Source organism: Pteropus medius, unplaced genomic scaffold, assembly GCF_902729225.1.
Source record: "Pteropus medius unplaced genomic scaffold, Ma_sr-lr_union100, whole genome shotgun sequence".
In the NCBI taxonomy this organism is placed as follows: domain Eukaryota; kingdom Metazoa; phylum Chordata; class Mammalia; order Chiroptera; family Pteropodidae; genus Pteropus; species Pteropus medius.
The window spans coordinates 414,551-436,064 of record NW_024349569.1 but is presented as its reverse complement, the minus strand read 5'-3'; the positions used below and the strand labels follow the sequence as shown (position 1 = coordinate 436,064).

Genomic DNA, 21,514 nt, shown 5'->3' with positions numbered 1-21,514 from the left:
CAGACTCCTAATCCCATATTCTTTTTATGTATATGGGATTCTACCTGGCTACTTTTCCCCATAGTGCCAAGGTAAAACATGTACCCTATATTCTCCCACTCATAGAGGATAGGAAAAGATTTTTAAAGCTTAATCTTACATAAAGCAAATTATAACAAAAATATTAAAGAAGCTTCTATCAATTAAAATATGTAGTAGTTAAATTCTGTCACAAAGTACAACCTATAGCTAGGTAGAAACAGCCAACTTCAATATTATGTATTACTGACAAGGAAAGTCAAGAACAACTTAAAGAATAAACAAGTTCAGAACATCTTCTACCTGCTATTCTTGCCAGTGGTTTAACGTTGAGTCGCTTGGCTGCATCTGCAGTCATCAGAACCATAGCAGCCGCTCCATCATTCAGTGTGCTGGCATTGGCAGCTGTTACTGTACCTGAAAGCATCAACGAGCATGAAGTCAAAACATTCACACTGAATTCATTTGGTTCAATTTAACAAATTCCTACAGAGTACTGCTTAGTTGTTAAATGCATGGATAATTAACAAATATGATGGAGACAACTCCTGCCTTCAGGAAACACACATAGCTAATGATAACAATTAATGGAAGAATGCCTGTTGGTGTTAATTTTTGGTAACAGTTTCATGATAGCAGTGGGTAAGTGCTGGTTTATAATTCTTCACAGATAAGTACCAGTTCATATTTTTTTCCCCAGAGTCTCTGCTTATCTACCATAAAGCAGACACTCATATTTTTCAAGTCAATGTGAAATCAGATATTTCTTCTCTACAATCACTTGAAGTTAAGTGTCTAAAAAATGACTAAAAAATCACTGAACTGTACATTTTAAACAGGAGAATTTTATGATATGTAAATTGTCAAGCTATTTTTTAAAAATATCAATGAAGACCCTATACTAGACTGCTGCCAAAATGTAAGTGTACTTTTGCATGCTTTTTAAAAAAACTGATGTGTTCCTATACTTGGTTTTGAGAAATTCAGTCAGGAAAGGGGAAATTTTTTCAGTTTTATCACAACTGTATACAGCCAATTTTAAAAGCCTGTTTTTTCTCAATGGATCTCAAAACCATTAACATTGAATCCCATTTATACTAACATTCAACAATTATTTCAGGACCTACTACATGCCAGGCACTGGAGATACAACAGTGAACTACAGTGGTCATCTCAGACCTCAAGAAGTTTACAGATATTTAATGACTATATAAACTTGACTTTTTTATCACAATAAATTTTCAAGATGAATGGCATATGGAAAACTGAATTCTATAGTCATTCCGTAATCTCTTCCAAAACTATTGTTAGGCAATTTTAAATATACTTTGGATAAATATCATTTGTTAATTTCACTTGAGCCTGATATACTGAAAACATTAAATACCATCTATAGATTAGGGGTCCCCAACCCCTGTGCCAAACATCAGTACCAGTCCATGGTCTGTTCAGAACTGGGCCACACTGCAGGAGGTGAGTGGTGGGCAAGCGAGTGAAGCTTCATCTGTATTTGTAGTGATGCTAGCGCTGGGGAACAGCTAATACAGACTGACAATTCCAAATTGTCAGTCTGTATTAGCTGTTCCCCAGCGCTAGCATCACTGCCTCAGCTCCACCTCAGATCATCAGGCATTAGATTCTTATAAGGGCACTAGTACCTGGTGCCAAAAAGGTTGGGAGCCACAGATCTAGATGTTTTCTCGAATTTTTTAAAAATCCTTAGGCAGTTCCAAGACTAGATATAATACTGACTCCATTTTTTTCTTATGCTTTTAATACTAACCGTTTTCTTTTTGGAATACTGTCTTCAGTTTTGGAACTTTAGTGAAATCAACACGTTTATATTCTTCATCATCTTTCACCACTACATCTGGTTTGCCTAAAACAAAAATCTTTTAAGTAACCGCCATTCAAGACAACAGTTATTCAATAAGAAACTTGTACAAGGTGCTTCGTCGTCTGTGCCTCCCTTGTATGCCTACATACATTAAACCATACCAGGTAAATTCTAATCTAGAATCCACCATCTATAATCTGTTAGTGTCTTAAAGAGATTTTTAAGTAGCTTAACACAATTTAAATCTATTTCAGCCACATCCCATTCTCTTCTCTCCACCGCCTTCTGTGATCACAGATCCCATTCTTGCGACCGCAGATATCTGACCTAGGCTGGATAAACTCTAGTACCCCATCATTCTGAGCACAATAATCATTTCTAGAGTGGATATATAACCTAAACCAAGTTAATGAGTCTTTACTGTGGATTTATTCTAGAGGAGTTGGTGAGGAGGTCTCTTTCTTCTTTGACTGAGAACCCTATAGGGGTGACCCTAGAGATGGAGGCAGCAACTTGGGAAGGCTGAGCAAATAAAGCACAAAAGCATGGAGCACTGAGAAGCCAAGAGAGCATAGCCTAACAGTACTGAATACCCAGTTCTAATCTCTGAAGTTCCCAGAGCTGACTGGGTGCTACCGTACATCCTTCAGTTCTAGGAGGTATACACAGTACTCTTCTAATAAATCCCCTTTTTCACTTAAGCTAATTGTTGTCGGTCACTTAAAGTTCTAATAAATACATTTCTAAGAAATATGCTTAGTGTAATCTGCAGTTGAGTAGGAATCTTACATTAAATTGGGTTGAACTATGTTAACTCTAAAGTAGCAACATTTCCTTAACCAGAGCAGAAATGTCAGTGTCCTCAGTGGAAGTGAACAAAGATAAAAGTATACTAGTTTAAAACTTAAAAAATTTAGCAACATGTAAAATATACTAAAAATTAAAATCTACTTTAGAACATTGTCCCTCTACCTCTTACTGTAATTGTGACAGGAATAACTTCATTTCCAAATTTTCCAGCTTCCCATGCTGATTTACTTCTGGTGTAGGAGTTAATAGCATAAGTATCCTGTTCATCTCGTGCAATATTCAGCTTCTTTGCCGTATTCTCAGCACAGTTGCCCTGATAAAAGTTGGAATTTTTTTTAAACTAACTTTGCATCACTTATATCTGTTACCTATGCATAAAATAAAATTAGCAGTTAAATTTAGTTTCTTAAAATATACTTTTCTGTTCTAGGTAACTTTTCATTCATGTCTTACCTTCAAATACTTGAATTAGCCCAGAAGTTGCTATTTCAAAGGCAAATAATTAAATAGTTATAGAACACATTATTAGAAGTCAGAATATACCCTATTCTGGTGTGGGGCAGTTCATTCAACAACTGAGCCAGGCTGATGTAATGAGCATAGAAAAATACTTGTCTAAAATGCATGGCTAAAATCAACGTTTACAGAGCCTGACCTTCAGTTCAATTTCTAAAATTCATATAATTTTTAAAATCAAGCAGTATTGTATAGAGATGGTATTTCTCCATTAAAAAGCAATAATTACCATATGAATTTTATTGTAGACGTCGGTTAGCCCATCTTTTACTATCAAATCTTCAAGCTTTACCCCACCATACGGTGTTGCTCCTCTGTTCATTACATAGGGAGTGTTGGACATGCTCTCCATCCCACCTGCCACCATCACATCCTGCTCAGCAACGCAGAAAACCAGGTGTCAGTTCAGATAGTAGTTAAAAACCTATTTTACCCATTACACAGCTACAACAAACAAGTACTTTACACAGACTTTATTAAACATTTGTTACACAGTGAATACAGGAAGAACTCTCTTGACCCTGACGAAAGGAAATGGTCTAAAATGTGTAATAATTAAGATTAGAATCCAACATTAATAAGAATGCCAGGAATCTTTCATATAAGACCATCTTCTGAAATTCCTGTCTTCCAGTACTTCTATTCAAACTGCTAAAAGTTTAATGTCTTCTCTAAAAGATTAGAAGTAATCTCATTTCACAGAATCCTACTGTTTCCTTGATTGAGATCATCTTCATCAACAGCTATAATAATTTTCTCTTTAGTCTATGGCCATGCTACCCTGAACAAGCCCGATCCCATCTCATCTCTGAAGCTAAGCAGGGTCTGGCCTGGTTAGTACTTGGATGGGAGACCACCTAGGAAGACCAGGTGCTGTCGGCATAAAAAAAAATAAAAAATAAGAGATTGTAAGCTAACAAGGTCCTTGCAATCTGTGAGGTCAACCAACAGCTGCCTCACCTAAAAAAAATAAATTAAAAAAATAATGATAATTTTCTTCTTGATCATCTGACATGCTGCAGCCTTTCCTTCCACCCAGGTGTCATCCACACTCAACTCCAGCATGGTTATCACCAAGGCCCTTTATGATCTGACTGTTTTGTCTCTTTCCAGTCTCATGCCTAGACCTACACCTCAGGTCACACAGAACTGTTTAAAGGTCTTCAAAGAAACCATGATCATTCACATACATCCTGGCACTTTTTGACCCATACACCAACATGTAAAAACACCCACATTTCCTTTACAACTATTCAAAACACAGCCACTTCATGCTTTGCCTGACTGCCTATTTCTAGCTCTTGGAACAGTTTCCCTTCCTTCTTTTGTTTTCCAATTACTACGTAATACTAATGATAGCATTATGCAATAACTGGAAAACTGCTTTCATTACACTGTATTGTGGCTATATTTATATGTTGAATCTCTTCAGTAAACTAAGCTCCTCTGAGGCCCGAAAGCTTGTCATATTTCTTTTCATGTCTTTGGTGCCTGGCATATATAGTAGAAGCTTGATAAATATTAATCAATTGAAACCTGTTATTACAAATCAACAAAAGGAATTCATTTACATTAACGGGCTTGTTAAAAACGGTTTAATATAAGACATTAAAATTAAAGCTAATGTTATTTTCTCACAGCTATTAATTAGGAATAAAGACAAACACAAGTTCTACACAAAAGAAACCTAATTATTTTGCCTATTTTGAAATATAAATGATCAATTCTTATGTAAGTTTTATTCAGTTATCCTGAAATATTGAATATTTTCTGGGGATAATAGCTATGAGTGACAGAAAATAAGGTACCAATTATTCTTCAATATAAAATCGACCATTTTCCAAAATCATAAATATTCAAAACAAGGCATGCCGAGTATTCCTATGTCAGATAATTGTATACATGCAGAAATGAATCAAATACTAACTGAAAGTGTTTTAATATAGTAAAAATAACATTTCCTAGAGAACCACAACAGATCAACTGAGACAAAACCTTGTCATTCAAACAGTTTTGAAACATCTAAACAATCTCATGACCATTTTTACCCACGGTTTCACAAATTTTGGTAATATCTCATGTTAGTGTTACACTGCGTGTAGGCAGACAAGCTCTCACAACCTTTGGAAAGTGTGTAACTGGTATAATCTGTATGGAAAGTATTTGAAAATGTCAAAATTTTTAAAGCTTCTGACTCAGAAATTCTTAGGAATTTTTCCAGCAGACTTGCACATGATGAGATTTTTTAATGTTTTGTTCACTCGTCTCCAATGACTGTCACATAGTAAGTGCCCGGCTAATGTGGGACAGAAGTAGGATTTGAAATTCATCTGGCTCTAGACTTTGTGTTCTTAACCACTAGGAGGCGATTCAGGTAATCTAAGTACACAAAGATACACGTATAGGGATACTCGCTACAGCATTATTTAAAATTGTGAAGAACTGGAGACAGTCTAGATGTCCCTTCAATAAGGACCCATAAAATATATCATAGTTGTTCAGTTCAATAGAATACTATCTTAGGTGCTGATACAGAAAGATCTCCAAGACATTAAGTGAGGCACAGTTTAAGCAACTTGCCCAAAGTTTCTCTGCTCTTAAGTGTCAGATTACACAAGTAGTGAATTAAGTCAGAGACTCAGACAGGGAGAAGAAGAAAAAAGACATTTGTCATTTTACATGTTTCTATACCATGTCAGTTTTTAGCATGGTGCATATATAATCTTTAATATAAAGTTTCTGATGCTTAGCTCAGTTATCACTATCCTTGTTTTTTCTCTTTGGCTTGCCTGATAATTAGAAACAAAGCAAAGGAGGAATAACATCAAGGGTACACATAATTGTGGTTCTTGTCCAGTTAAGAACTAATTTGCAAACACCTCAGCCAGTTTTTACCCTGGTGTGTTGTGCCCTGATAGGCTGGAATGCACTAGACAGGGATAGAGATGCCTATTGTCTAATTCCAACCCTGTAACTTTGTGTTTGTGGTCGTCTCAACCGCACTTCCCTCAATTGAAAAAAGGGCTTGGATCTCATAAACTCTTAGTTCTATGAGTCTAGGTCTAGTCTCCTAACACCACAGCATATGTTGCTATCTCTTACTTGATCTCAGGTCAAGACAAGATCTAAATCAGGCCAACAGAAAGCCTGCACAATTTAACAGCTGAACATGGCCACATAGGAACTATAAATTAGTCATCAGTTCTGGGCTTAATCAACAACTTGATTCCCAGGGTCAGCACCTTATTCTCTTTTATGATGGAAACACTTACTCTGGTGAATACAAAATTCATGATGTTTTAAATTACCAAAAATCTCAGAGAAAGACTTTAAGGGTCATCCAAACACTAAAACATCTTAGCTGAAAACTACGTTTTAACATAAGATACTGAGCTATTGTTTTGACCTCTACTTCCAAAGGAATTAGCACATCCAGATACTCCTTGAGTGTCTGAAACAACATAGCAACTATACTTAGGAGGATCACTTTTAAAGCATAAATGTGCTTAGGCTTTTGGTGTCTTTTAGCACTGCGTATTTTAGTTATAAAATGGAAATGAAGGTGCTTCTTACCTGATGTCCACACATAAGATTCTGAGAAGCCATCATAATGGCTTTCATTCCTGAGGCACACACTTTGTTTATAGTGGTACATGGAATAGATACTGGTAAGCCTAAAACCAATATAAATAAGTCATACTTTTGAAAAACAAAGATACTCATCAAACAACTGTAGAATTAAAATTAATAAAGCATGTTAAACTATAATCTGCAATATTCCTGCCAATATGTCTCTTAAATGTTACATTATGCATTTAACATTTCATTTAAGCTGAAATGACCTCCATTTTGTCATATCAAATATTTTAAGTATAAAATAAGCAAAAATGTATTCCAAGTACCTGCACCTAGTACTGCTTGCCTAGTAGGCGCTTGTCCTTCACCTCCTTGTAGAACATTACCCATGTATGCTTCTTTCACTTCTTCTTTTGGAATCCCTTTTTTAAAAAAAATCAAAAGCATTTCCATATTTTGTTCAATTTAGTAATTAGTGACTACTTAATACAGTACATGACATATAGTAGGAACAGTTTCTTTTTCTTGTCGGTTTTGAGTTTTATTCCTAATTCTGTAGTACAAGGACTTCTTTACAAGGGAATTCAGAACTGCAGGCATCAAGTCATTTCTAAGTGTGATGTATACAGTAAGTGCAAAATAAGTATTTGTTTCATTGATTCACTGCCCCCCTTAAAACAAAAAGCAAAGCAACTACTGACCTGCCTTTTCAATGGCTCCCTGAATTGCAATGGAACCAAGCTTAGTGGTTGGCAGGGAGGAAAGGCTGCCTAGAAAGGATCCAATGGGTGTTCTTATAGCACTTACTATTACCACTTCCTGGTAAGACAGAAGATAAAAAAACATTACGTTTAAATATTTTACCCAAATTGCTTATTAAATAAACATAATTCATAGACATTATCTAAGAAATACTTACGATGACTACTCATCAAAGATTAAAATAGTATCTGAACAACAGTAAAACTAATCAGTTCAATGCTGGTACATTATGATTTAAGACCTAATAGAAAACCTAAGACAAACCAGCTCTAAAGTAGGCATAGATCCTCCCCAGTTCTCCATAGGAGGTTTGAAACCAGAAGCTTAAGTTTCAATTCTTCTCAGTTAAATTTAAAGGATTACTTTATCCTTGTTAACTGCATACTAAACAACCCTAACCAAAGGGCTTCCTTACTGGAGGGAACTCTGAAATAGGAATCAATATCTGTAAGCTAGATGTGGCCACACCACAACTAGGACAGAGCCATAATTTCTTAAATGATTAAAATGAAATTTAAAAAGTAGATAAAAGGCTCTCAAATATTCGGACACACTACTGTAACAATTCTCTCCTTACATTTGCCTTCCACATTCTCATTTTAAACTCATAAATTAAGAGATTCATTCCTTAGATTTTGGTAGAAGGCTATTACTAAATCATTTTAGGGACCCGTATGAAACAGAGAGGACTCCCTCAGAAAGCACTAGGTGAGCAGGTGATGGTCCTTGTCTAATACCCGGCCTAGTTTAGTCCCTTCTAGTATCTTCCACGTGGCCTCTGCAATGTGCCACACAATATAATGAGGGGTCCCTGAGAGTTAAGGGAAAAACCCTGCCCAGTTTCTGAGAGAAGGCTGTCTTGCAATAGACCAAGGGGAAAAAGCGGAAATTATCCAGGGCGCTAGATTGAAATATTTTTGTGATAATTTGGGAGTTTAACTTAATATTTCAATAATTAGCTATTCCTAACTATTGCATCACCATGAGTTGACCCTCACGCACAAATCATAAGAATATGCATTTCTTTTACTGACTACATTTCCTTTAAATTCTTTAATTTTAAAGCACAATTTAAATTTATACTTACATTCAAAGTGGGTTTTGATACATAACTTCGTTTTACATAACTTATTTCCTGTAATATAAATATAATGTTATGATGTAGAAAATAATAATCAAAATCATTTTATACTTCTCAGTGATGAGGTTATGGTGATTGCTTCTTTATACTTCTATTTTCAAATGTTCTACAGTTAGCATATATCAAAAAAATATTACTATATAATATGCTTTTCTGATTAACTGTTCATTGGAAATGTATGTTTTAACGTCTGGTTTATCTTAAAATGTCTAAGCCTTTTTTAAGTAAAAGCATAAAACAGTTTTAACATAAATCTTTCGGTTCTAAATTAAGTAATTTTAGAGTACCACAAGAAAATAATTTCATTCCTTAAAAAAATATTTAAATAAAACTTGCTATTTCTCCCCACCCACTTCTAACAAATGTCTCTGCTTTCAGACAAACACACCTCATACCAATATGGTCTATATTATCAGATAAATTCTTTTGTAAGGAAGAAAAAAAAATATCTTGCTCTTACATCTCAATTCTTTGCACACTATTCTTAAGAACAATGCCAATAAGAACGAATTCTAAAAATGCAGATCACAGTTCAGAGACCTAATTAATCTGAAATTGGACAATTTTCTAGACAAAGAACAATAAATTTTTTGTCCTCTAAGATCAGAAAGCATAATAAATATTCAAACATGACAACTTATATTTAGAACCTAATCTTGTTGATAGTTATAATGTCCAGACATATGTCAGAGCCTATAAACATTTAAAAACTAAACTAACCCAAGAACTTAGCTTTTCACAGGTTAAACAAGCTTTGTTTGATTCAATGCAAATAATCAACTAAAGCTTTTAATTTATAATACAGACAAAAAGATTATTTGACAAGTAGTGGTTATAAGCAAAGATAACCAAAGTAACCACAAGGTATCCCCCCAAAATTTATTTTTATAAAGTGTTTAGATAAGAATAGATACATGAAAATGGCAGCTTGAAGACAATGTTTTCCTAGGAGTGGAAAAACAGGATTTAACTTAAGGTAATCTTTTTTCCAAAGTTAATAGATAGAAAAAGTCACTTTTATGTAGAAAGTTCATAAAAACAACTCTGCTATAAGAAATAACTTTAGTCCTGATTTGATTCAAAATGTCATCAGAATATTCAGTGAAACCCCTACTCTGAAGAGATGCCTTCACCATCTTTGTGAGGGAGAGAGAACACAATACTGTTTGATCTTTCGCTTTCTCAGACATATTAAGATCACTTACCTTATAGAATGCACTTTGGGGAATGTGAGATCTGTAAAATATGGTCCCTGTATTCAAGCAGTATTATAATTTTATAAGGGAGAAATGTTAAAGTTATCTGTACACATTCCTAAGTCAGAATTTAGTAAGAACTATAAGAGAGGCATAAAAACAAGCCATCCTCAGGGTTTGTGGCAGCCTGACCCTGCCAGGCCATTTCCTGCTGGAACAAGTTCGTTCCTGACTGCCCTCAACCCCCAGGGACTCTCCAGCTAACATCAGTTTTCTCATAGCTTGTCAACCAGTCAGTGTTCTTCCTTATATCTGTAGCTGTGTAGGCATGACAAGACTGTATAAAACTGCCTGTTATGTTACAATCGGGGCTCGGCCTTTGGATAAGAATCCGCTGAGCCAGTGCCGGCATCAATAAACACGGCTTCCCGCTTATAGCCTCGGTGTCCCGTCTCTGTTCGAGAACCCCGCAACATTTCTGAGGGCTCATCCAGGATCCAGAGACAGCGGTTTTTCACCTCCCTTGCCTTCAGGGTCTGGCCCCCGGGACACTGTGAGAAGCAGACTTCACCTGGCGCCAGCAGACCTGTTGTCTGTAGGGTAGGACAACTCTTTCAGCAGACTGGGGCAGCGGCTCCAAGACCACAACGGAACCTGGAGAGGCACAGGAATCAGCCCAGGAGCACCACCTGACTGGTAAGGACCCGGGTCCCAGGTACAGCCTGTCCATTAGAGGACAGAAGAGGAATCTGATCAACTCCCAAGGTCACCCCATTACATTTGTTAGAGGAAACTGTGACCTCTCAAGTACATAGGGTGGAGGGTGGAGTGTGTTTGCTGTGTGACTGAGTGTAACTGAGACATGGCCCAGCTACGAAGTGAGAGTTGAGCCCCTATCCGCGGTTCTGTGGCCAGCACTACAGCTCTAACTGCTTCCCTGTTTCCCAGTCCCTTAGATGAATGGGACCCCAAGTACTTTCCTCAAGAAGCAGCCTGGTTTAAGACTAAAGAGGGAGCCCCCTCTCCAGTGGATGGTGGAAGTTCAAGGACAGATGAACTGCAGTCCCTGGGAGCCTAGCCCCAGCTTTTGTCAAACACTTTCACCAAAGGACTCACCTTGGTGGCACTGCTCTAGAAACCACTCTGGGCTGGTACTTCTATGTCTCCCAGATCTCTAGCATCTTCCAAGCCCTGTGTGAATGGTGCGAAGCCTGTGCCTGCAACAACCCCAGGCAAGGGCCGTGTGCCCCACCGGGGGTCCAAAGTGTCAGTGGCACCCCCTTTGAGGAACTCGAAGTAGATTTCACTGAAATGCCTTGATCATAGGGCCTCAAGTATCTCTTGGTCTTTGTTTGCACCTATTCCGGTTGGATAAAGTCTTACCGCACCTGGACTGAGATGGCCCGAGAAGTACCCAGACTGCTCCTCTGAGAAATTGTTCCACGATTTGGCCTACCAGTCACCACTGGCTCAGATAATGGGCCAGCCTTTGTAGCAGAAATAGTGCAGCTACTAGCCAAGAATTTAAATTTAAATGGAAATTGCATACCACCTATCAACCACAGAGTTCGGGACAGGTGGAATGCGTGAACAGGACCCTTAAGACTCAGTTAAGGAAACTATGTCAGGAGACACATCTACATTGGGACGAAGTCCTCCCCATGGCACTATTAAGAATCAGGTCAGCCCCAACCAAAAAGACTGGATTCTCCCCCTACGAGATCCTGTATAGGCGGCGGCCACCACTCATCAAAGGACTACGAGGGGACCACAAGGAAATCAGCGAATTGACTCTGAGACAGGCCCTAGGGATCACCTTCCAGACTTTCAACCAATGGGTTAGGGAAAGGCTCCCTGTCAGTTTAACCACTTAAGTTCATTCCTTTAAGCCAGGAGACTCTGTGTAGAAGAGTGAAACATTCAGCCCCTAAAACCCCTGCGGAGAGGCTCCTTTACTGTCATTTTGTCCATCCCCACTGTAGTTAAGGCTGCTAAAATAACGCCCTGGATACATCACAGCAGACTTAAACCTGCAGCTGCAGAGTGGGAATGTGTTCCAGTCCCCTCAAGGCAACCCTCTGGAAGAAAACACCAGCTGAGCTGACAGTAAGACAGTGGCCCACTGTGGTCACACCGGAAGCTGACCAATCTACATGCAGCAAAAGCCTGAGGACAATGTCTCATCAGGATGGCACCCTCACCATATTATCCAGTACTATGGCCCCACAACTTGGGCCCAAGGTGGGAGCTGGGGTTATCGGACCCCTATATATATAAAGTGGATTGATAGATTACAAGCAGTTCTTGGATCGTAACCAATGAGACTGCTACTGCCTTAGAGCTTCTAGCCAGGCAACAATCCCAGATGTAGTCAGCTTTCTACCAAAACCGCTTAGCCTTAGATTATCTAGATTATCTATTAGCAAAAGAAGGAGAAATGTGTGGAAAGTTTAACCAGACTGATTGTTGCCTCAAAATAGATGACAATGGCAAAGCTATGACTGTCATAGCTACTGATATTAGGAAAATAGCTCACGTGCCCGTCCAAAGTTGGAAAGAATGGGACCCTAGTAACCTCTTTGGAGGCTGGTTCTCCACTTTTGGTAGCTTTAATACCTTAGTTGGGATAGTACTCTTCCTCAGGACCTCCCTCCTCCTCCCAAGCCTATTGCCTCTTTTTATCTGGTCAACCACCTCCTTCAGAGAGGCTATAGTAGAAACAAAAACTGCAACAAAAGTCCTCGTGCTATGGAGATACAGGCTTTAAACCAAAAATTAGAAGGAGATGATGCTCTCTGGCCCAATCCTGGGTCCGAGCATCAAAGTGGGGAAAGTGGCAGCCTAACCCTGCCCTGCCATTTCCTGCTGGAACAAGTTCGTTCCTGACTGCCCCCACTCCCTTCCAAGGACTCTCCAGCTAACAACAGTTTTCTCACAGTTTGTCAACCAATCAATGTTCTTCCTTTTATCTGTAGCTGTGTAGGAATGACAAGACTGTATAACACTGCCCTTTGTGTTACAATCGGGGCTCAGTCTGGATAAGAAAATGCTGAGCCGGTGCCGGCATCAATAAACGCTGCTTTCTGCTTATAGTCTTGGTGTCCCGTGTCTCTGTTCGAGCATCCCACAACAGGTTCAGAGGAGAAAGATTACTTGGTGTGGTACAGTGAACATCAATGTAAACATAATAGACATCATCAACGTTACTTGTTACTATCAGATTAACCTGTTTGTGCAGACCTTGAAGTAAAATTTATCTGCCATCTCTGTATTTGTACCTCTGAAAAGAGCTGTGTCACTGGATTAGCAAGGTTTGTGTTTATTCCCCTGAGCTTCACATGTCCATCAAAGTGGCAGTGTACATACTGGCCCAGGCTAGCACACGTCTGCTCAGTAGGCCCAGGTACATCTGGTTAATGGAGATACCTCTCAGTATGAGCTGTGCAAAAACAAGTGCACCCTAGCATGTCATGTAATTTGGGCTGCTGCTTATATAACCTACTTATCACTAAGGATTGTAACATATCAGTTAAAAGTTCTTACTTGTAGTAAACATGCCAGTCATTGATCTCCAACTACACTCCTTTCCCTAAAGGGTCTGCAAGGGACAGCCTAAAGTGACCCATCTTTCTCCCAAGCCAGAGCTTACAGGGCCAAGAATGGAATCGACTTTGACCCATGCTGGCACCCTGAGAGACTAGGCCAAATGGATACTGATGGGCACTTGAACTGAAAGGTCACAAGGGGGCTAGAGCCAACCAGCAGCATGGCCAGCCAATGCCACATAAAAGCAGAGGTTACAGCAAAGACAGAGAAGAAAAGGAATATGAAGATTCCTTTTCATATTCCTGAATATGAATACTCAGCTAAAAGAAGAAAAATGACCATGGTACACTACAAGAGACAAAACAAGAGACTGGTTAGTGTTTTTCTAGTCAGGGTTTCAGCAACACCAGCTATTTTCTCTCCTTGGATGTCCAAGAGCCTATCGTGTATCTTCAAAAATGCTCCTTGCTACGTGGCTAATTTGGAATGGGATGTTCCTTGCCATCAAAAAGCCTTTTAAGCCGCTTCTACTCTTCTTTAAAGTTTCTGGACATTCTTTGGTCACTCCACTTTGCCCTGGAATCCATCTCCAGTTGCCTTTTCAAAGATGCCACATGTTCAGTTATCCCTTCCCTCTCTCCTACATCATTCATCTTTACTTCTGGATCATTCCATAAGGTTATACAAAAAAAAACCTAAAAAACAAATTTCCCTTACGCCATAGTCCCACTAAGCTTTCACCTCATTTCTTAGCTCCCTTGCGTAACAGAAGTTCCCCAACAGCTATTGATAATTTCTGTTTCCTTGTTCTCACCTCCTGTTAACTGTTCAAGCCTCTCCAATCTAGATTTTATCCACACTATCGTTGGCTCTGAGCAAGATCAACAATGTCTGCGTAGTAAGATCCATATACACACACTGTAATCATCTCACCCTTTCAGCAACATTAGACTCACTTTTCGGGAAATATGCACCATAGTTAAGAGCCAGGGCTCACTTAGCGGAGTATTCTTGAGCAAGTATTTAGACTTCCTTTACCTTGGTTTTCTCAAATATCCGCCATGGGTCGTGGTAAGAATGAAATGAGGTAATGTGTGTAAACCACTACACAAACGCTCCCTTTTCTTGGCTTCCATTTTAACACAATCCTGAGGTTCCCTTCCTACCTCACTAGTTATTTTTCTGTCCCCTTTGCTGTCTCATCCTCCCCCTCTCAACCTCTAAGTGATGGAATGTCCCAAGGGCTTTTTGTTCCAGGTCCCTTTTAATTTTTCCAACTTCACTGTCTCATTTTTTTTTAATTTTTTTTTTTTATGGTGACATCGGTTAACAAAATCCTGTAAGTTTCAGCTGAACATTTTAATAACAGTAAGGCATACATATATATATATTTACATTGTGTGTTCACCTCCCATAGTTAGATTTCTTTCTGTCACCACATATTTGACCCCTTTTACCCCATCTACCTCCCACCTCCCCACTGGTAACCACTAGTCTATTGTCCATGTCCATAAGTCTCTGTCCTGTTCGTTTGTTGCTTTTAGGTTTATATCCCACATATAAATGATATCATGTGATTTTCAACTTTTTCTGTCTGGCTTATTTCGCTTAGCATGATTATCTCGAGGTCCATCCATGTTCTCCTTAATTATATCTAGTCCCATGGCTTTAAACAGCATTTATGTCCTGATGATTTCCAAATTTCTATCTCCAGCCTTGATCTCTCAATTGACCTCCAGACTCATCTATCCACGTGATGACTTGATAGTCTCAATTTAATGTCCAAATCATGGCTCTTTAATTGTATTAACCAATGTTACCCCAATAAACTTAATTTTAAAAAAATCATGGCTGTCAATTTCCACCTCCAGGAAACTAGTTTCTTCCTAGTATGTCCCACCTCAGGATATCGCATCGCAATTTACCTAGGTACGCAAGCCAAAATCTTAGGACTCACCCTTCATCTTTCCTTAAAACCCAGATACTCTATTACAGATACTGTCAACACTCTGTCTAAAATATACCTAAATTCTTCCACTTTGCTTCATCTTCACTACTGCCACCTAGTCCCAGCCACCATCACTTGCTACTATAATAGGCTTCTATCTTGCTTCCTGCTTCCCAACTACCCTTCCATAGTCCATCCAGTTTTAAAAATGTAAATCAGAGGAGAAAAAAATGGCGTAGATGATAGAGGCTCTGTTCATCCCTCAGCAACCAAATCAAAGTTGTGACGGAAACAAAGAGCAGCAGCAAGGAAAAATTGCCTGGGATCTAGATGAACAAGCCATTCAACTAGGGAGAAATCCAAGAAATCACCCTGCAATGGCAGAAGGTAGGACGGGGCTAGGATGCGGGGCTGCCCGTCCTGAGCAGTTAAGTGAGGCAGAGGCTGCGGCAGTGGCAGAAGCCTCTTAAAGGGGCCACGTCTGCGAGTGGATTTTTGCGGTGACGGACCTGCTCGCTCTGAGCACCAGTACTGATTCAGCTGCGCACAGGGGGCACCAGGGATTTACAGGGAGACGTTGTCGGAGTGAGGGCCGAGGTAAGACTCACTCTGTACAGAAGTGCCGGCGGTATCCATTGTTCCATGTTGAGCCCTCCCTACTCACAGTGCGCCAGACACAGCACCGCCATAGCCATGACATCATCAAACTGAATAACAGAAGTCGCTCTGCCCAGAGGGTTCCCTGAAACCCTGCCTATTCCACCTCGGGCCTCACTCAAGCCACATCCAGGTGTATCCTCAGCAACTCAGATGCTACTTGCTGAGACTCACACTAGTGAAGGCAGCTGGCCTCGGTTTCTGGTGTAGCCTTTTGAGGCAACTATAAGCACAGCATCTGTGGATTGCTTGCTGAATCTTAACAGGTGGCCCCGGAGGGGCAGAAGCTTGGGCTAAATTTGGCCTGCAGCTGAACCCCTCTCAGGACTGTGCCACTGGACACCTACTTCACAAATCCACACTAATAAGACCGGGAGGCTTAGAAGCTTTGCTTAGTACATACAAACAGACATGAAAAGGCAGCCAAAATGGGAAGACAAAGAAGCAGAAACCATATGACAGAACGGAACAGAGTTCCAGATATAATGGACTCAAGTAATCTAACAGATGCAGAGTTCAAAACACTGGTTATAAAGATGCTAAGTGAACTTTTGAGAAGTGTAGAGAACGCCAACAAAGAGATAAAAATGGAAATGTAAATTATAAAAGAGAACCAGTCTGAAATGGAGAACACATTATCTGAGATGAGAAGTATATTAAATGGAATAAACAAAGTGAATAAAGAAGTAGATCAAATGCCCTATCTAGAGAACAGGAAAGCCAATCAGGACAATTAGAATGGCAAGAAAAAAAGATGCCAAGATTATAAAAATAAGGAGGATATGGGACACTATTAAGGCTTCAAATATTTGTCTGATCGGTGTAACAGAATAAAATCAAGATGTTGAACAGCTGTTTGAAGAAATACTGATGGAAACTTCCCTAACTTGGTGAAGGAAATGGAGATAAAACCCCAGGAAGCTTAGAGAATTCCAAAAATCAGAGATCCAAAGAGCCCTACACCAAGATACATCATAATTAAAATGCCAAAGGTTAAATACAAAGAAAGAATATTAAAAGCAGCAAGAGAAAATGAAATAATTACTTATAAGGGAACACCCAAAAGACTGGCAGCTGATTTCTCAAAAGAAATTATGCAGGACAGAAGGCCTTGGCACAAAATATTCAACAGGATGAAAACCCAGGATCTACAATCAAGAATAATTTATCCAGCAAAGCTCTCATTTAGAGCTGAAGGACAGATAAAGAGCTTCCCAGACAAAAATAAGCTAAAGGAATTTATCACCACCAAGCTAGTATTACAGGAAATGTTGGAGGGACTTCTTTAAGAAGAAAAAACATGTATCAAAAACAGGAATAAAGAATGGTAACAACTACATTCCTATCAATAAGTACCCGAAATGGAAAAGAAGTAAGTGCTCCAACCAAAAGATAGAGTGGCTGAAAGGATAAGAAAACAAGATCCTTGCATATGAAAAACAAGGGGATGGAAAAAGACATTGCTTTGATGGACCTAGAAGGTATTTAAATCACACAAAGATAAACATTATATGATTTCACTTATATGCGGAATTTAAGGAAAAGAATTAATCAAAAACAGACTCACAAATATAGTAGACAATCTGGCAACGGACAGAGGGAAGGGAGGTTTGGGGAGCTAGGAGAATGGGGTGAAGGGTTAAAGTACAAATTAGTAGTTGATAGTTGGTCACGCGGATGGGCAGCAAGGCAGAGGGAATGCAGTTAGTATTAATACATCGGCTAGGGGGAGGGTCAGGGAAGGGAGGGAGCAATTCAGGGGATCATTTTACTAACTATATAGATGTCTAACCAATGTACTCTATACTTGAAACTAATTAAAATTTAAAATAAAAGAGAGGCTAGGAAAAAATATGTACATCAGATCACATCATTCCCATGATTAAAATTCTTTGATGGCTTTCCATTGCCCTTGGAATAATACCCAAATTCTTCCCTTTATCCAACTAAGCCTTGCATGATCTGGCTCCTGACTTGCTTTCCAAACTCATATCACTCTTGCTCTGTGCCAGCCACAGCAACCTCTTTGTTCTGAACCAGTTCCCACCTCCAGATCTCGGCAGTGTGCCTCTACTAGTCTTTCCCCAGCTCTCCATGGCTGGTTCATTTTTATTCCTCAGCTCTCAGCTCAAAAGACACATCCAGAGTGGTTCTCCTTAGCTACTTTAAGTTGGCCTCTCTTATTTCGACATGTTTACTTCCTTCAATGCACCTCTCACTGTGTAAATATGGGGTTCACATCTTTATTCCCTCTTCTCCCTCACCCTCTCCATTTCTTCTCTCCCTCTCTCAATACAATGCAAGCTTCCTGATAGCACGACTGTCTCTTGTTCACTGCTCTTCCCTGTTATTTGGTACAGCACCTAGTACTCCTTGAATACCTCAGAATGAATGGAAAAAGTATAGAAGAGTCAGGACACTAAAAATAGCGTTTAATAAATTTGTGCTGAATGAACACAACCAGTTAGTTAGGTTTTATCTGCTTAAGACAATCTTTCAAGGACAGCTCAGCTGCACCACCCACTCTGGAAACTCACTGACCATGCCGGACAGAGACAGGTATCCCCATCCCAGCTTTCACAGCACCCTGTGCACAGGCGCATTTTCTCCAGAATATATAATTTTGTAACGCTCAGTGTTCCCCACTAGACTGTGAGTTCCAAGAAGAGACTGATTTTATTTCCTATTCCAGTGATGGCAAGAGATGCTAAACAAATATTTGAACAAAGTCTGATGCTTACTAGCAACTCTGAAGAACAACATTTTGGCCAGAGTAAATACATTATGAGGCCAGTAAAATGGGATAGTGAGCTAGAGTGAGGGCCTATTTTACAAAGGATGGTCAAAAAAGGGCTCTCTGGAGATGTCACTGGAGCTGAGAAATGAATATAAAAGAGCCTTGGGAAGATCTAGGGAAAGAGCATTTGAGGCACAGGGAAGAACTTATGGCAGGAGACACACTCAGGAGAGCACTGCTAGAGGTGAGCGGAGGCTAGAGAAGCAAAAGAGACTAAACAGGACATGAGGAGTCTGGATTCTGGTCTGTGTAATGAGAAGCCACTGAAGGCTGTTATAAAAGGACCACTCCGGCCACAGTGTAGAGAACTGACTAGTGAGGCAGGAGTAGGAAAAGGAGGCACCCAGGCAAGATCTCATGTGGCTAGGGCCAGGGAGGTCCCAAGAGGGGTAGTTTCAAACAGATGGATTTGGAATATGTTCTAGAGGTAGAACCAGCCCGTGGCTACTATTCTTATTTTACAGGTAAGGAAACGAAAGCACAGGCAGGTCAAACAACCTGCCCAGAGTCACAAAGCCAATCAGTTTATTCAAATCCAATCAGTTTATTATACATGTATGTTTTTTACATGCTTACACATATATAGGTACATATTATATATTTTATTACACACAGTATATATTTTATTTAAAATAGTAATAAAATTTAGGAAGCTGAGGCAACTGCTCTTTCCAAAGTACTACCACCAAATCTGTTCCTCAGTGTTCCACATACATGTCAGGCCAGGCCCCCAAAATTATACTTAACTCCTTTCTCAGCCCCTCACAGCCAGTCATTAAGTTCAACAGATTCTACCATGGTGCTTTCTCTTGAATCTATCCATTTATCTCCCTGTCTATTACCATCTCAGATTACTATCACTACTTGTTTGCTTACCACAACACCAGGCTGTTCTTTTGGCCTGTGTAGGAAGAAAGGCCCAAGTGTGCTAGCTAGAAAATTACTGCTCGGCTATCACCCATGAGAACATAAGTCATCATCCATGGGAATATAACATTCTAACTACGCTTTCTGCTTCTGTATCCCCGCTTGCACAACCGACCTGTGGGTTGACAGTTAGTAAACAGAAGAAGAACTTTGTGTTTAAGACAGAATGAGGAATAGGGTTTAGGGCTTAAAAACCCTGTACCTCTACATTTTGGGGCTGCTTAATTTGGGGTCTGCGTACCCCTGGCAGACCCAGCTGGCTGAATAAAGAGTGCGTTTCCTATAACTCACTGGTTTCTGGTGGTCCGTGTGTCTATCGGGGGCTGGCAGCTACAACATAAGGAAGGAGATTCAAAAATCCACAGGGTGAAAATGAATGGGAAGGAGCAAAAACATTGAGTGTATCCATCAGGATTCAATCAGGAAAATAAAAACCATTCACTTGAAACACAGAATTAAATGCAGAGAATTAAATACACAGGTGATAGAAGAGCTGAGAACACAGGAGACAAGAGTACAGAGATTAGCAACAAGAAGGCACTAGCACACTTAGGACAAAGGGAAGAAGCAGGGTTACCTGGCAGAAGCAAGAACCAAAGGAGTCACAGACATTGTCAGAAACACCACAGAAGTGGGGAGGGGGAAATTATCATGGCTTCTCCCTTCCTGTTTCCCAATCTTCAGCCAGTGTCTGCACACAGCTAATGGAGATCATGAGGTTGGGACCTGCAATGGTCAGCCTCACAGCAATCCAGACAGCAGAGAGCAGAGTAATGAATCTGGAAGCTAACAGGCCCAGGACAAGAACAATGCAGGAAAATTTTTTAAAGTCTGAGTATTAAAAGAATGATTTTAGTTCAAAACAAAAAAATAGGAGTTACAAGTAGAGGTCAACAGAGTCAAATACGTATAAAGGTCAAGAAGGAAAAAATACACACACAAAAAATCACTGGTATTCTTCAGGTGAGTGGCACAGAAATCCAACTGCAGGCCTAAAAGGTCTAAAGGACCATTTAATTATAATCAGTACAGGCATACTTCATTTTATTATCACATAGTGCCTCACACCTTGTAAGCCCAATGATCACCTATTGCATGAAAACAAAATCTCTTGATCTAACGCTCACAGAGAAGCTCAGAAATAGTATTACGGAACTTCCACGAGGTCAGGAAAGGCCAGAGGCAATCCCAGGCCTCTCCGCCGGCCAAACTGCGCAGCCCGTTACCCACACGAATCAGCAATCATCGCAACTACACAAGAAACCCTGGGAACCCACACACTCACTGGCGTGCCTTCCGAGCGGGTCCCGCGGAAGGATGACTCTTGAAGCCTGCAGCGAGGCTCCGCCGCGGAGCCGCAGGCAGGGACCTGCCAGGGCGGGGACTGGGCACGCCGAACCCCCGGCCCCGGGCGCCAGCCCCTCTCACCTGCATCTGTAGCCGAAGCAGGGGGCTGCACCAGCGGACACAGCCGCGCAGAAGGGCCGCCACTACCGCCATGGCACTGGCCTAGCGCGGAGCACGTACGTCGAAGGCGGAGCACGTACGTCGAAGGCGGAGCACGGGCCGCGAGTGCGCAGGTCCAAGTGCGCGACCACGGCCACCTCCCCAGCCCTGCGGCTCCGGAGCGGCCCCCTCCAATGGCAGCTAAGGAGCCCGCGGCCCGCGGTGATTGGCCCGCCGCGGCCCGCGGTGATTGGCTTCGCGTGAGAGCTCCGCCCTCCTCTAAACAAGTATTTAGAGGAGGGCGGAGCTCTCACGCGAAGTTGGCGCAGCCCCGCTG

At 40.4% G+C, this 21,514-nt stretch overlaps 1 protein-coding gene, 1 long non-coding RNA gene and 1 pseudogene across 2 annotated transcripts in view; 2 read left to right on the top strand and 1 right to left on the bottom strand.

The window, feature by feature from the left end:
- ACAT1 (acetyl-CoA acetyltransferase 1) overlaps positions 1–21,316 on the bottom strand; it is a 28,195-nt gene extending 6,879 nt beyond the window's left edge. Inside the window, exons 1-9 of the mRNA XM_039883170.1 lie at positions 21,160–21,316; positions 8,607–8,654; positions 7,459–7,576; positions 7,084–7,179; positions 6,755–6,855; positions 3,411–3,554; positions 2,828–2,978; positions 1,802–1,897; positions 322–435 (exon numbers count right to left, since the gene is read on the bottom strand). Of these exons, the coding sequence (XP_039739104.1) occupies positions 322–435; positions 1,802–1,897; positions 2,828–2,978; positions 3,411–3,554; positions 6,755–6,855; positions 7,084–7,179; positions 7,459–7,576; positions 8,607–8,654; positions 21,160–21,231 (940 nt within the window). The 5' untranslated portion in view covers positions 21,232–21,316. The remainder of the gene's footprint in view (positions 1–321; positions 436–1,801; positions 1,898–2,827; positions 2,979–3,410; positions 3,555–6,754; positions 6,856–7,083; positions 7,180–7,458; positions 7,577–8,606; positions 8,655–21,159) is intronic.
- On the top strand, positions 3,945–4,063 carry LOC120619041 (uncharacterized; annotated as a pseudogene).
- LOC120619034 (uncharacterized) lies at positions 7,573–12,948 on the top strand. Its single transcript, XR_005657343.1, has 2 exons — positions 7,573–10,552; positions 10,805–12,948. It is a non-coding gene; the product is annotated as an uncharacterized LOC120619034 (long non-coding RNA).
- Positions 21,317–21,514: the final 198 nt, after the last annotated feature.